Here is a 13,929-nt window from a genome sequence, read left to right as displayed (position 1 = left end):
GGCAGACCTGTCTGTTGGCTGCCTTCTCGGGGGGCTGGCAGCAGCAGGCTTCCCTGCAGGGGGACCTGGGCGGTGCAGGTCCAAGTCTACCTCAGGGACGCACTCGGTTTGGGTTTAGAGGGACCCAGTGTGGTTTGCTCCACTCCTGTGCGTGGTTACCTTATTGTTCCTGTCTTGGTACAGGAGGCCTCCAGGAACCCCCTGCCAGGTCAGAGCTCCTGATCAGGACAGAAAGACAGCATCCGACTGCATTTCAAACCTGCCCCCACAGTGCCCAGTGCTAGAAAAATTGTGGGCCACAGAAAGAAAACAAGTTTTGAAACGTCTGTGGAGCCAGAAGCCCATCTTTGAAAAATTCTTCCAAATTACACAGCTTCTATATGAAGTCAAGTCGATGACAGTTTTCCAAATTTGAAAACCATCCAGACCATTGATGGGACATCATCAATAACAGGTTTGGAGAAGACTTTTCTAAACTACCAAAAATTAAAACACAAATGCCAATCAACCATGTTAGAAGGAAGACTGAATTATTTTTCTGTTTTTTGTATAGAGAGTATGTTCCCCACGTGACAAAGCCCTCGTCCTATAGAGTTGTCAGAGTCAGCAGCCAGGGGGTTCAGGAGAGCGCGCGTTACAGAAACGTGTCAGGGCGTCACCACAAGCACATAATTGGTCTGGATTTTGCATTGTAGGGTCAACTCTCTCACATTTGTAATCTCTCATTTCCTTTCCTCCACAGTCTGCAGTCAAAGGAAGGGAAGGGGGGTGAAGTTCAGCCCTCAGCCCGCTTCCAGGGGCCTTAGAGCAAGGGCCGCACAGGTGCCAGAGCATGTTTGGGGCTGCCACAAAGATGGAGGCGCCCGGGGCTCACCCCCCACCCCCCTCACCCCCCCACCCCAACCCCTTGCATCACCAACCGGGAGCCCTCACTGACTCAGCCAGGTTGTCATCTCCTCTGGGAAGCCCTCCATGGACTACCCAAGTCTGCCCTGACCATCAAGTCTTGTCCCAGTGCACTGGGGCCCCTGAGGAGCCCCAGAGGAACAGTTGCATTTGTGGGTGACACCTTAGGGAAGCGGGGTCTATTGGTAGGGGCAATGGAGCAGTGTGAGCCAGTCCCATCTGCCCACCCATCCTGGGCATGGTGGCCTCACCTCTGCTGGCTGCAGAAGTAGAAAGGGGACATAGGGTCCAGGCAGGCCTGGAGAGGACACACACACAGGCCTGAGCCTGGCCCAGAGCCTCAGGCCATCCCCACCCCAACTGGCCACCAGGCAAAGAGAGGCATACATTGGGTCACCCACTCTGGGCAGGACTCCCCTTTATTTGGGTCTTTTTTTGGGTGGATATACGCTGCAGGTGGCACTCAATATGGACCAGGAGCGAATCCAGCATGTGCAGGACCTGAAGGAGCAGGGCGCGGTCTGAGATTGGGGTCCGCCGTTTCCGGGGTCCAGAGGGGTTCATGGTCACCTGCGGATGCTGAGGATAGGACCAAGAGGCAGGAGTAAGAGCAGAGGGACGGGATGGGGGTGTGGTGAGGGGCAGCGATGAGACCAGGGAGAAGGGCATAGGAAGGGAGGTGGTGATGGAGGGTCACCAAGGGTCTGTTGTGGGCTAGGGTGGTCCCGGGGGCTACGGGGGCTGGATGAGGAACAGGGATAGTAAATGGGTGGACAGATGGTGGCAGAATACTGGCCACAGGGAATGGTCAGGGGCTGATGGGTGTGGACAGATGTAGGGACCACAGGGTGTGAGCAGCGGGGGAGGGGACACAAGGCCTGGGTGGGAGAATGGGGTGGAGGACATGAGCTTGCTGGGTCTGAGCGGAGGCAGGAGGCTGCGCAGGATGAGCCTGGGAGCGCCGCCGCTGCAGCACCGCACGGCCCATCATCAGCATCATGGTGGTGGTGATCGTGACCCCAGCCACGGGGTAGATGCGGTTCGTGCCCAGGCCCATCCAGTGGCCAGGACAGCCCAGGCTGCCTCCACAACCTTCCAGGCTGTTGGGCTGGCACCCCCAGGGCTGTAGGTCCAGCCCCACCTGGTACCACAGGGGCCGAGACCAGGCGTGGGAGGGAGCTGGCAAGACCATCAGGGACAGCAGTAGCAGAAAGGACGGTGCGAGCAGCATGGCGGCGCCAAATGCCCGGATAGAACCCGGGTGCCTGGCAACGGGCAAACACCCTTCCCCCAGTGGCAGTCAGTGGGTTCCAACTGGGTCCATTGCCAGAAAACACAGCAGGGTGGGGAAGGGGGGGCTTCCAGGGCCAAGGGAGATGGCAGGCTGGAGACCTGGATGCCAAGCTCCTAGCCAGCCCACAGGACTGAAGGAGTACCTTCTCCCTACCTCCGCCTCCTCCCCCTCCCCTAACATCCAATCCCTAAAATTCTAACACCTCATGGCTCCTAAGGCTGTTGTCCAGCACAGAGCTGCTTGCTGGTCCCCAAAGCCCAGCCTGCCCCACAGTCCAAATTGCAGCAGGGTGAGCCCTCACACGTGGGGGCCCCCCACACACTCTGAATGAAGCCTGAAGGCTCGCCTTGGCCAGTGAGGTCCCGCATGCTGTGGCCTCCCTCCGGCCTCATGCAGGCCTCCCTGGTGTTCCCAAACACAACTGCTGTTCCCTATGGCCCCCCACTCGTCCGCTTCTCACGGCTGGTGTTTCAGTTTGTGTGACCTGCTCCCTTGGCTTCTCTCCTGTGACCCTGTTGGGTAACAGTCCCTCCTCTCTTGTGTGACCCCGTTTTGTTGTCTTCAAAGCAGTTCTATCTCAATTTCTTGCTTGAGGTCTGGCCTCCAGCCAGCACATAAGTTCACTCACCCAATATTTGCCAAGCACACCACACGCCAGGCACCGTTCTGGTGCCGGGACATGGCGTGTCAGAGTAGATTAAAAAGCTCTGACTTCCTGGGCTGTGGTTCGGGGGGGGAGGGGCGGATGATTCATGAACACAAAGCAGGATGCCGCCGCCAAACACGATAAACACTGAGCTGGACGAGGGGCACCTCGGTGACTTGAAGGGCAGGACAGCCTCTGTCCCCTTGCCCAGCACAGAGCAGGGCACCTGGTCAGTACCTGGCGGCCGCAGAGCTCAGTGTTCTGAGCAGGTAACACGAGCCCGGCCTCGTTAAGAGCATTCCTTGGACTGTCTCGTTTAATGCTCACTGAGCAGCCCACGAAGTGGTATGGTTACCATTCCCGCTGTACTGCCGAGGAGACCCAGAAATATTCTGGCCCCCCCACCCCCACTCAGAGCATCCGCTGGCCCGAAGGAAGGCCCACTGCTGCCCACTGGGCAACATGCCCAGATGCTGACCTTTTAAGGTAGAAATCAGCACATGCTTCTTGGCTGACAGGGACCTGCAGAGCCCAAGTGACCTAATGGTACGAACAGCCCTCTTCCCAAGTAAGTCAATCCTACGCATTCGTACTTCTCAACACAGACCAGCAGCACCTGTGAACACCATACTCCCCCAGCTGGCTGCTCGGGTGTTCAGTCTACACCCTCCAGGGCTGCACTCACTGGGACCATTCTTGAGAAGCAGCTCTGATTCCACAGTCTTCTAGCTGAAGACACAGGTGCCGAGGATTGTGCATGGGGAGCTTGAACCTGGGGTACACCCGCCCTGGCCCCAGGCCCCATAACTCTCCCTCTGGCTCTCTATTCTCTCACCTGACTCTGCCCTCCCCAAATCTTCCCCCCAACTTCTGACTTCAGCCCCCCATTTTGGCGCATAAGAAGGGTCAGGAGCCAGGGCTGTGGATCACTGCCCACTCCACCAAGCCAGCACCAAGGTACAGCAGGGCCTGGTGGTAGGCAAACAGGTCTTTATTTCTGGGGCCAAAAATCTGTATCTTCCCTCGACCCAGCCGGTGCTGCTCTGACTCCAGTGCCCCATCCCAGGCCCAGGCCTATAGCACTGAACTTGGGAGTCCCAGGACCTCCATCCCTGAGTCGTGTGTGTGTATGTACGGAGGGCACTCCTGGGTGACGTCTGGAGGCAGCCCGGGGCGGGGAGGTTCTCACAAGTGCCTGGCCACAGCCTCCAGGGGTGAGCAGTCTCAGGCAGGGCGGCGGCATGGTCAGAGTTTGGTCATCTGAGGAGGCAGAGGAGGGGAGGTTCCGGTCAGTTTCCAAAAACACGTATCGGCTCCCTCCCCCAGGATAGCAACCCCTGCTCCAGCGTCAGCTGAAGGTGGGAAGGGAAGGCACTGCGTCCGCTGGGGGCAGAGCCATTCAGGAAGGGTGGACTTCCTGGAGGTGGGGGTCAAGGTAGGGACAAGCAGTAGACAGACAAAAAGAGCTCAGTGAGCCAGAGGCCAGCTCACCAAAACAGGGCTGGCAGGGCCGGACCTCGGGTGTTGGAGGGCAAAGAGGACAGCATCGTGGACAGAGGCAAACAGATGCTGCTTAGAGATCGATGCATCGAAGAAGTTCCCGGCCTCAAGCTGGGCGACCACAGGAGCTGCAGGCAAGGAGTAGGTCGCCCCTGACTCGCAGAACCGCCAGGAACCCCAACCCCAATCACCAGAACACCCTGACCCATTTCACCCATGACCTCTACCCCTGAGGTGACAGCTAAACCTCCAAGCACTCTTGACCCTTGACCCCTGCCTCCCAAGACACCTCTGACCTCCAGTCTCAGAGAAAGACTTTTGCTTGTGCTGCTTGGCAGACTCCTTGGCTGGAAGAGCCCCACTCCCCTCCCAGGCCACTCGTGCTGTCCCCCCTGCACGCACTGTGGCAGGCGGCCATGTACACTTCCACCTCGATCTCTCGGAAGTCGCGGAAAATCTGCAGCAGAAAAGCGGGCCAGACTCAGAGGGAGGCGCCAGGGCTCCAAGGAAGGACTCAGGCAGGTTGTGGGGGAGGGAGTTTTGAGAGGGAACTCAGAGGGGCTATTGGATCTAGTTACGGGGTCAGGAGGCTTAGGGGGCCTTGTCCTCTCCCAGAGCTCTTCTTAGGGGTGCCCCAACCCCTTACATTCTTCAGGCTCTTGATGCACACAGTGTCCACGAAGGAGAGGGCGCCCAGGTCCAGGACGAGGCTGTGGAAGTGTGGCTGAGGCAGGCCCAGGGCCTTCAGTGTGGATCCATCTGGGGCCTTAGCATCTTCTTGACCGCTGGCTGCTGTATCCTCTAGCTCCTTCCCTGTGCTCGCCTGCTGGGAAAACAGACACCCTGCAAAGGCTGCCCATGCAGGAGTGATGGCAAGGAACACACATGGACAGGCAAGGGGCCACACGGGGTCCGACGTGGGAGCATGCATGCAAACAGCCGCATATATGGGACATGCAGGGGACACGTGAAAACCTGGACATGGGGAAGCCTCTTGTATGCAAAGACAGGAGGGATACCTGGGGACGCACAGGAGAGGAAGCCCAGACTCAGGGAGCACGCACAGACGTGCATATACTGCTCTGTTACCTCCCGGGCCCAGCTCTAGGGACGCTTAAGAAGGTGGGGTGCTGGGCGACAGCGCCCCATCCTCAGCCAGCCAGGGTGGGGTGGGTAGGGGGCCCAGGGACACATGCACACACACAGGGTGGCACCCCGCCTGGGTCTCTAGTTGAGCTTGGCATCCCCTTTGATCCCATATTTTCCCGATACTCCCAATCCCCTCTCTCTACCCATGAGCACAGACTGCAGGGTCTTGTGGACTCTACAAATTCAAGGTCTTTGGGTGGCAGACCACAGAGCCACAAGCAGAATCTACGGCTGATCACTAGGCCTCTCCCCATAGCGCTTCGGATCCATCATCCCACCCCGCTGCCGCTGACCACCTCAACCCACAGTGGGTAGGTCCACGGCTTGCCTCGCAAGACGTGCGTGGGCCGCCCATATCTCTGCAGCTCGTGGCTGGCCCCTCTCCCACCTCCAGCCTCACCTTGGCCTTGGAGTCCTCCATGTTGTTGCTCTCCATGTCTCTGACGCTGGTGTTGACGTGGATAGAAACAGAGGCGCCCTCAGAGGCGGCAGTCTAGGCCGGGGAGAAGGGGGACAGGAAAGAGCTGTCCCGGCTGTCAAATGACAGCCAAGCCAGGCAAGTCTGGTGTCACCCTCAGGCTTTGGGCAGGTAGGCAGGCCAGGAACGAAAGCTTGGGACCCAGGGCCGCCACGCTGGAGGGGGTTTGACCAGCTCCAGGAGCAGTCAAAAATGGAAGAGGACTGTGGTGGTCCATGCTGTCACTGGCCTGGGGGGTGGGAGAAAAACGAAACTCCGCCCAGAGTCCTGACCCGCCGGGGGAGCAAAGCAGGGGCCGGGCGGGCGGGGGGCATCAGGGAGGAAGGAGGAATGGATGAGGCTAAGAACACAGGAGGCCAGGAGAAAGGCTGTGTGGGTTTGGCAGCAGGACAGGGGCAGGAATCCCTGGCCCAAAGGGTCCCCTGCCTGTTTCTGGAGACTCTTCCGCAGTCGCTTTAGCTTTTGCTCCTGCTTCCTGAGCCGCTTCTTCTTCTGGGAGATGAGGTGGTCAACGTCCACACCACACTAGAGGCAAACATCACGGAAGGGGATGTGGACGCTCTGGGGAGGCGAGGGACCCTCTGACACTCACCCGGGGACCCCCAGACTCACCCTCTGCTTCAGCGCATCGCTGTAGAGCTCAGCATTAGCAAAGTACATGGTGGCTGAGGAGCGGAAGACCTTCACGCCTGGGACCTCCCTGGCCTGGGGATGGGTCAGGGTTGAGGTGGCTGGGCCCTCCACTCTCCTGGTTGCATCTGGTTCTCCTGCTTTCCTCCCCCTGTGTGGCCCAGGGCCCCCATCACCAAGCCTCTGCTCACTGGCTGGCACAGGCCCAGCCTGCGGCCCCTGCCCTCCCCAGATCTTGGGCTGCAAGCTTGGCTATATCACCCTAACCCCTCATCCTACTCTCTACCCACCCCCCCACCACCCAGGCCCTCAGCCAGGCCTGTCCAAGCCTCCTCCAGGGCATCCTGCACCCTCCCTTCCCATCTCCCCTCCCTTCTGCCAATACCCAGAACAGGCTCTTAGGTCTCCTCTTGGGGCTCCACCCCCCACTCTGTGGTCTGTTTTCTGCACGCGCACAGAGAGACCCTCCCCAAATCCCACTCCATCCAGGGCACAGCCCAGGTCCCTGCTCAGCACTTGGACCTGCATAATGTGCCCCCACCTCCCTTTCCATCCTGCTGAGCTGCTCCCCCTCCTGCCCTCCCCTCACTCTGCCTGATTATACTGTCCTCAGACTCCAAGGCTCCAGGTTAGCAGGAATGGGCTTGTTTTATAACCCCACTATTAGGCATGAAGCTTCTCGGGAGGTAAATGAACAATAGAGATGTAGGAATTCCACTGATCAGATGAGGCAACAGCCTTCCCTCCATCCTGGTGCCCCAGGCTCCTGCCCCAAGGCTGCCCTGCAGGATAAGGCTTATACTGCTGGCTCCAAGACAGACCCCTCTCCAGGCTCCCCAGGCCCTCTCTGTCCACTCCTCCTCTGTCCTATCGTAGCTCTGAGTAGGAGTCACAGACCCAAATTCCTCCCTTGACGTTCCCAGGACCAAAGCACCCTCAGCCCCCAGGGTCTTTGCCAGGGGCAGAAAAGGACTAACAAAGGCCCATTCTGCCTCGATTCCCACCCCCTCGGGCCTAGCCCCTGCCACCCACCTCTGAGTACTCGGCCACATCTTGGTAAATATCCGTGTCTGGCACCTGCCCCAAGACAGAGTAGCGGGGCCTATGAAAGAGAGTGTGTGAGAAGGGGGTAATGAAGGGGTACTAGGGAGCCTAGGGTTACCCCCGAGACGCAGGAAAGCTGGAGGGAACCAATGTGGCCCTCACCCCCTCACCAGCTGGGATGGGGGGACAAAAAGGGGGAGACTCACAGCTGAGTGCGGACTATCACGAGCAGTAGGGAGAAGACCACGGCAACCGCCAGGCCGATGTCCAGGTTCAGCAGGATAGTGGCCACAAAGGTCACCAGCCAGATGAGCTAAAAGTAGAAGGGCAACGTGGCTAGGGGAGTGGGAGAAAAATGAAACTCCACCCAGAGCACTGACCTGCCAGGGGAGCAAAGTAGGGGCCCCGGGGGCATCAGGGAGAAAGGAGGGATGAGTGAGACCAAGAACTCAGGAGCCCAGGAGGCCAGGAGAAAGGCCATGTGGGTGCAGCAGCAGGACAGGCGGCAGCAGGACAGGGGCCCCCAGGCCTCTCACCAGATCCATTCGATTCGACTTCCAGAGGGAACGTATGTCGGTGAACTGCATCAACATGCCCTTCAAGTTCACGATAATGGCGGCTGCCAGGACTGCCTGGGTGAGGGGAAGGCGTGTCAGCAGGGGCCGCTGGGACTGAGGCTGGCATAACCCCGCATGATGCTAACAGCCACCTCTGAACCCAACCACTTGGCTCTGACTCTGAAGGGCTCTAATCCCTGACCCTTGACTCCAAATCTCACCCTAAACAGCTCAACCTTGAAAAACAGGTCACGCCCCTGTATCTCTGCCCCTCGCCTAGGACCTGACTGACCTGAGCCCCTGGCCTGGCCAAGTCCCTCAAGCCTGGCTGGGCAGATGCGGCTGCTCACCTTGGGCAGGTCTCTGAAGAGCTCCCCAAGTTTGACGATGATAATGAGGATGAAGAGGGAGGAGACGGCTCCAGCCACCTGCGGGGTGGGAGTGAGCAGGGGGTGCAGTGGGGTGGGGAGTAGGGGTGGAGGGAGGAGCAGGGTGGGACCGCCCAGCCGAAGCAGTGCCCACCTGCGTGTTGCCCCCGGCGCTCTCCTGTACCAGGCTGCGGGACATGGAGCAGCTCACAGGGAAGCACTGGAAGACGCCCCCAATGAGGTTACTGAGGCCGAGAGCCACCAGCTCCTGGTGGAGAAAAGTGCAGGTGTGTAGTGCCTGGTACCTGTGCTGCTGTGTCCAGGCCTAGGGGTCCCCAACCTCCATCCACACTCAACAGCCCCCAGGCTTGGCTGCTGCTGTCCCGAATGCCTTGCTCTCCTACCCTCAGTCCCCCACATAGCCCCAGCTCATCTGTTTGCAGTTTCCCTATGTCCCACCTGATACTCCACACACACCCCCGCCCCCAGGCCCTGGAGCCTCTGTCTACCCAGCTACCCCCATATCCCAGCCCCAGACCTGGTTGCTGTCCACCCGGTAGCCGTGCCTCAGGGCGAAGATCTTCCCCAGTGAGATGGCAATGGCAAAACCAACCACAGCGATGGTGAAGGCATATCCCAGCAGGCTGGTGAACAGCTGGGGGCTGGGGGCCGCTGGGGGCACCAGCCTGTGAGGGGCAGCTGTGAGGCCAAAGGAGAGTGCTGGCCCTGGCCCCCCCCAGCCCTCCCTGACCGGACAGGGGCCAGAGCTCACCCTGCAGGGATGTTGCCCACGACATCCACCCCAAACCTGGGCTTCAGGCCCACGCCATAGGAGATGCCTGTGGCCCCGATGAGCTGGGGAGAGAGGACAGAATCAGGGGAGGGGTGCTAGCATCGTCAAGGGGGTGGAGAAGCCACTGTGGGGGTGAAGAGGGAGGCCTGAAGCAAAACCTTCGGGGGAGGTGGAGAGAAGTGGGCGACGGGGTAAGATACACCACCATTTGGGGACAGTGGAGAGGTTATTGGGGTCCTGAAGGTACCGACATGGGACCTTCCTGCTGTGGTCATACCCCATCCCCAGGAACGCTCCCTGGCGCCCAGTCCAGCTGGTCTCTAAATCCCAGGGGTGCCCACCAGCAGGGATGTACCCTCCCCTGCCCCCCTCCCCTGCCCTGCCCCCCGGAGTCCGAACCGTTAGCAGTTCCCCAGGAATCGGCATGGGCAGGTATCGGCGCAGCTTGTCGTTGAGCAGTTTCACCAGCACGAGCGCTACGCCTGCCACCAACGCGGTGACCACCGTGCCAACCACACTCTGGGGCAGCTTCCAGCAGACCTCCAGCACCGTCTGAGGGGAGGCAGGGTCACGGGCAGCACTCAAGGCTGTGGGGTGCACCCCGCCTGTCCCTCCTCCCGCCCTCACTCACATAGATGAGGGACAGCGGCCCAGAGCGGCTGCTCAGTTGGAGGCCAAACACATACTTGAGCTGTGAGATGAAGACCTGCACAGACGCCGCCGTGGTATAGCCGCGGACCAGGGGCTCGGACAGGTAGGTGACCACAAAGCCGAAGCGGACCAGGCCCAGCCCCACCTGCGGGGTGGCCAGGGGCAGTCAGGGGAGACTGAGGGTCAGGGTCGTCAGGGTGGCGAGAGCAGAGCCCGGGGTGGGTGGCACCCAAGGGGGATGAGGAGGGCGGTGATGGGCACACACTCGGGGGAAGGGGAACTGGCAGAGGAGGGTAGGGATGGGTTCAGCAGTGGCGGGGTGGGGGGCACAACCACAGCCTTCTGCCTGCTCCGCACCTGGAAAAGGCCGACCAGGACGCTGAGTGTGGAGGCCAGCTGCACCCGGACACCATCTCTGGCCGCCTCATCGACGGTGGAGTTCGCACCCTGCAGGAAGTTCTCATCTGGGGCCAGGGATTCTGTCACACTGCCCACCATCACAGACATGACAGCAAAGGTGCCTGCAGGGTAGGTCAGGGTGGGTCTGAAGGGGAGAGGACACTGCCCTACCCTGGAGCCCTGCCCGTAAGGGGTCAGGAGATAGCCGGTTCGAGACAAGTGTCTTCAGACTATGTCAGGCATATAGAGGCAGTGCTAGTGGTCAGGTATGAACCCTGAACTCAGGGACTCTGCAGGGCAGCTAGAAATCTTGGCCCCGCATCACCTACCCTGCCCCACCCATGTCCATCGGCGCAGAATCACACCCCTCGTAGAAGGTGAGATGGGTAAAGGGACACGGCCTGCCTCAGGCTAGTCAGACCTCTGCAAGTTCTGGGCCCTTCGAGTTGCCTCACCCACATCCTCCTGGAGCCAGGGCCTAGAGCTATCCTGAATCTGTGGCCCCACAGTCAGAGGCCTAGTCCTGCCTGGAAATGACCTTGGGCCAGTGTCCCAGCGGCCTAGCACCAATGCTGCCCCCTTCCCTGAGCTCCCTTGCCCCGCTTGGCCCTCCCTTACCCTATCCTCCATGGGGGAAGGTGGACGTCCTTCTGCAAGGCCGCCTGGCTCCACTCACCCACAGAGATGTGCCGGGAAGTGCCGAACAGGAAGTAGATAAAGACAGGATAGAAAGAGCTGTAGAGGCCAAACACGGGGGGCAGTCCAGCCAGGAGCGCGTAGGCTAGGCCTGGGAGTGGAATGGTAGCAATGAAGGCTTGGAGGCCAGGGCCTTGAAAAGGATGAGGGAATCCCAACCCCAGGTCATGGGCCATAGTTCCAGAGGCAGCGCTCATAGCTGGGGGGTGCGCAAGATCGCAGGGCTCCCGGGCCAGGGCCTCGAAGGACTGCAGATCATCCCACAAGGATTGAGGGTACAGCCTCCGGGGCAGGTATGGCTCACCCTGTGGTAGCTGCATAATGGCCACACTCAGGCCAGCCAACAAGTCGCCCAGGAGCCAGTCACGCAAGGAATACCGGGGGAGCCAGGCCAAAACTGGGAGGTGCTGGAACAGAAGGGCTTGGGCCCGAGCACGGGAGCACCTGGGGATACAACGGTAGGTACTGGGGACAGGGTCTACCTAAGTCCTGCCAGCACCCCCAGACCCCTACCCTCAGCCTTACTGAAACCAGGTTCGCCACTGGTAGGTCCTGGCTGCTGAGGTCCAGCACCCCAGCTCCTCCAGCTGTTCCTGGTTCATCAGTGGCCGTTCCACATGGTAGTCTCGCTTCCTCAGCTCCATGGCCTGTGTCACAGGCAACAGTGCCTGTGTGTCCCTCTGTCTGGGGTGGTGAGACCAGAGTCACAGTGAGTGCACCTCTGGCCCAACCTCCCCCACACTTCCACGTAGGATCAGAGTCACCCACTTGACTTTTCTAGGCCTTAAGATCTAGGTAGCTGAGAGCTGGACCCATGCCCAGCCAGTAGAAATCCCTGAACTTTGGCTGGGAAAAGTCTCTCGCTGGGCCAAAGTCCCCTATGAAGAGATGAGTCCGATCCATACCTCCAAACTAGGTAGAGCTGCCCACCTGTGAGTGTTCGGTAAGTCCCCGTCCCACGCTGACTGTCCCCCTCAGCCCCTGCCCTGGACAATCCCTGTCCAGTCTCTGGGTCCTCATCCAGCTGCCCCATGAGCTCAATGCTGGCTGGCTGAGAGCTCGCACAAGGAAGGGGCCCAGCAACCAGGGGTCCAGTTCTTCAGGCAGGCTTCTCTTTAAGAGTGGCTGCCCTCTAACGGAAGGAAAGTATTGGGGCTAAGATTGCCCCTGGGCCTCCAGCCTTGGGGATCCAGGAGGTGAAGAAACTCAGGTTTAATCTGGGAAAGCCAGGGGATGGCTCTCACCCGGAGAAAGGGGTCTTACCTGGAAAGGCAAGCGCCCACCTGAAGTGGGAAGATTTCCCCTTAGGAGCTCCTACTATCGGGTGCTCTTTCTCACTTAGGGAAAGCTCTCACCCGACAGGAAAGTTTGCACCCGCCAGGTATGTTCTGTATTCAGAGAATCTCTTATCCACCCAGAGGCTCCCCACCTGAAGGGGAGGCGGGGAGGGGAGCGGGGACCTCCCTTGGGAATAGGCGATCTGTGGGGAGGGAGTTCTTATTCAAGGAAGCTCATACTGGGAGGGAAGCTTTCTCAGTGGGGAAAGTTTTCACCTGCCAGGAAAACCAGGAAATTTCTTATCTGGAGGGTACTCTCCGCTAAGAGAAGCTCTTACCTGGCGGAGGCTCCCACCTGCAACGGTTGAAAGCTCTCACCTGGGAATAGATCTCAGCACAGGAGTCTTCCCTAAGGGGAAACTCTCCCCTGCTGGGAAAGTTTTCAGGAAAGATCTGATCTGTGGGCTCTGACCTGGGGGTAGGATCCCACCCGAGGGGTAGGAACCGCCCGGGAAGAACCTCTAACCTGGATGTCCTGGTTGGAGAAAGGAGTGGAGTAGGTGCAAGGCAGATCCTCAGAGACTCTTGGCACCGCAGTCTCACAGAGATCTTTGAGCCCCCTTGCCCCTCCTCCGTGAGTCACTCAGGTCTTCTTAAAGGGCTCCCCCACTCCCCAGGACACGTGCTTGGAGGGCGGGGCCTAGATCCTTGGCCCCTCCCCCTGGGAGAGCACCACGGCCCTTCCAGCCGGACCCCTCATTCCCCGTCAGTGGTACAGCTGGGTGGGCTCAGGCCATCGCTATGGATTCCTTTTGGCGACCGCCCGGCTCCAACACGCCCAGCGGCTCACCTGCTGGGCAGGGGCTCCTCCACACTCCGCCGCCTCCCGCGGCCCGAGGCTAGCCCGCGGGCGGCGTTCGAGTGGCTTCCCGCACAGCCCTCAGGGGCGGGGGTCGCGCCGGCTCCCGCCCCCATCCCTCGCTTCAGGGGGCAGCCGCCTGCAGAAGATCGGCAAAGCAGCAAACCAGGGCGTCGCTGGGGGAGGATGCCTGCTTCGGACTTAGCGGCACCCCCTTCCGAGCTAACCTAAGCCGGCGTCTACACCGGGGCCACGCGGCAGCTCCCGGACACGGACGCGGGGAACCGGAACCGTGCCCTGCACTCACCCCGAAGCTTCAGACAGCCCCATGGTCAGCGGGCTGCCTGCCAGGTGGCGGCTGCTCCTGGAGCTCCGGCGGGAGGCCGCTACCTTTCGGAAGCGGAGACAGGGACCTACGGCGCGCTCCAAGGGGCCAATCCCCGGACAGGACGGGGCAGGTTTGAGCCAATCAGCGTGCTCGGGCGGGGCCTAAGTGAGGCTCTTTAGGCGTGGCGAGCCCCGGGACAGAAGATTTAACCCCTTCCTCCCCTGCGGCCTGGTTCCTGCTACCCTTCTCGGCTCGCCTAGTCCTCCTCCCTGAGCCGGGTGGAACTTTACGACTGAGATTAGGGATCCGCGCTCGGCTGGCCGTAGCCGCGGCCCCGGGGTACCTGAGTACGAC

At 60.3% G+C, this 13,929-nt stretch overlaps 2 protein-coding genes across 4 annotated transcripts; both read right to left on the bottom strand.

The window, feature by feature from the left end:
• Window positions 1-1,299: 1,299 nt before the first annotated feature.
• TMEM89 (transmembrane protein 89) lies at window positions 1,300-2,845 on the bottom strand. The gene is made up of 2 exons (XM_008703814.2): window positions 1,838-2,845; window positions 1,300-1,485 (listed from the first exon to the last, which is right to left on the bottom strand). The coding sequence occupies exons 1-2, from the start codon at window positions 2,135-2,137 to the stop codon at window positions 1,300-1,302; spliced, it is 486 nt and encodes a 161-aa protein (XP_008702036.1). The 5' UTR covers window positions 2,138-2,845.
• Window positions 2,846-3,766: 921 nt separating this feature from the next.
• SLC26A6 (solute carrier family 26 member 6) lies at window positions 3,767-13,690 on the bottom strand. 3 transcript variants are annotated; one of them, XM_008703813.2, is made up of 21 exons: window positions 13,555-13,688; window positions 11,637-11,795; window positions 11,416-11,555; window positions 11,092-11,202; window positions 10,374-10,537; window positions 9,997-10,161; window positions 9,765-9,917; window positions 9,345-9,427; window positions 9,111-9,258; window positions 8,727-8,840; window positions 8,555-8,632; window positions 8,184-8,279; window positions 7,854-7,960; window positions 7,636-7,705; window positions 6,586-6,678; window positions 6,400-6,498; window positions 5,896-5,988; window positions 4,993-5,169; window positions 4,749-4,803; window positions 4,338-4,474; window positions 3,767-4,106 (listed from the first exon to the last, which is right to left on the bottom strand). In XM_008703813.2, exons 1-21 carry the CDS (start codon window positions 13,575-13,577, stop codon window positions 4,092-4,094), a joined length of 2,280 nt encoding a protein of 759 aa, XP_008702035.2. In that variant the 5' UTR covers window positions 13,578-13,688; the 3' UTR covers window positions 3,767-4,091. The 3 variants fall into 3 exon arrangements, with proteins under 3 accessions (XP_008702035.2, XP_040484790.1, XP_040484789.1); XM_040628856.1 differs by lacking the exon at window positions 13,555-13,688 and adding an exon at window positions 12,042-12,059; XM_040628855.1 differs by lacking the exon at window positions 3,767-4,106 and having other exon boundaries at window positions 4,643-4,803; window positions 13,555-13,690.
• Window positions 13,691-13,929: the final 239 nt, after the last annotated feature.

This window comes from Ursus maritimus, unplaced genomic scaffold (genome assembly GCF_017311325.1).
Source record: "Ursus maritimus isolate PB19 unplaced genomic scaffold, ASM1731132v1 scaffold_14, whole genome shotgun sequence".
Classification (NCBI taxonomy): Eukaryota; Metazoa; Chordata; class Mammalia; order Carnivora; family Ursidae; genus Ursus; species Ursus maritimus.
Note: the sequence above shows the minus strand (reverse complement) of the source record. Positions and strands in the feature narration are given on the sequence as shown.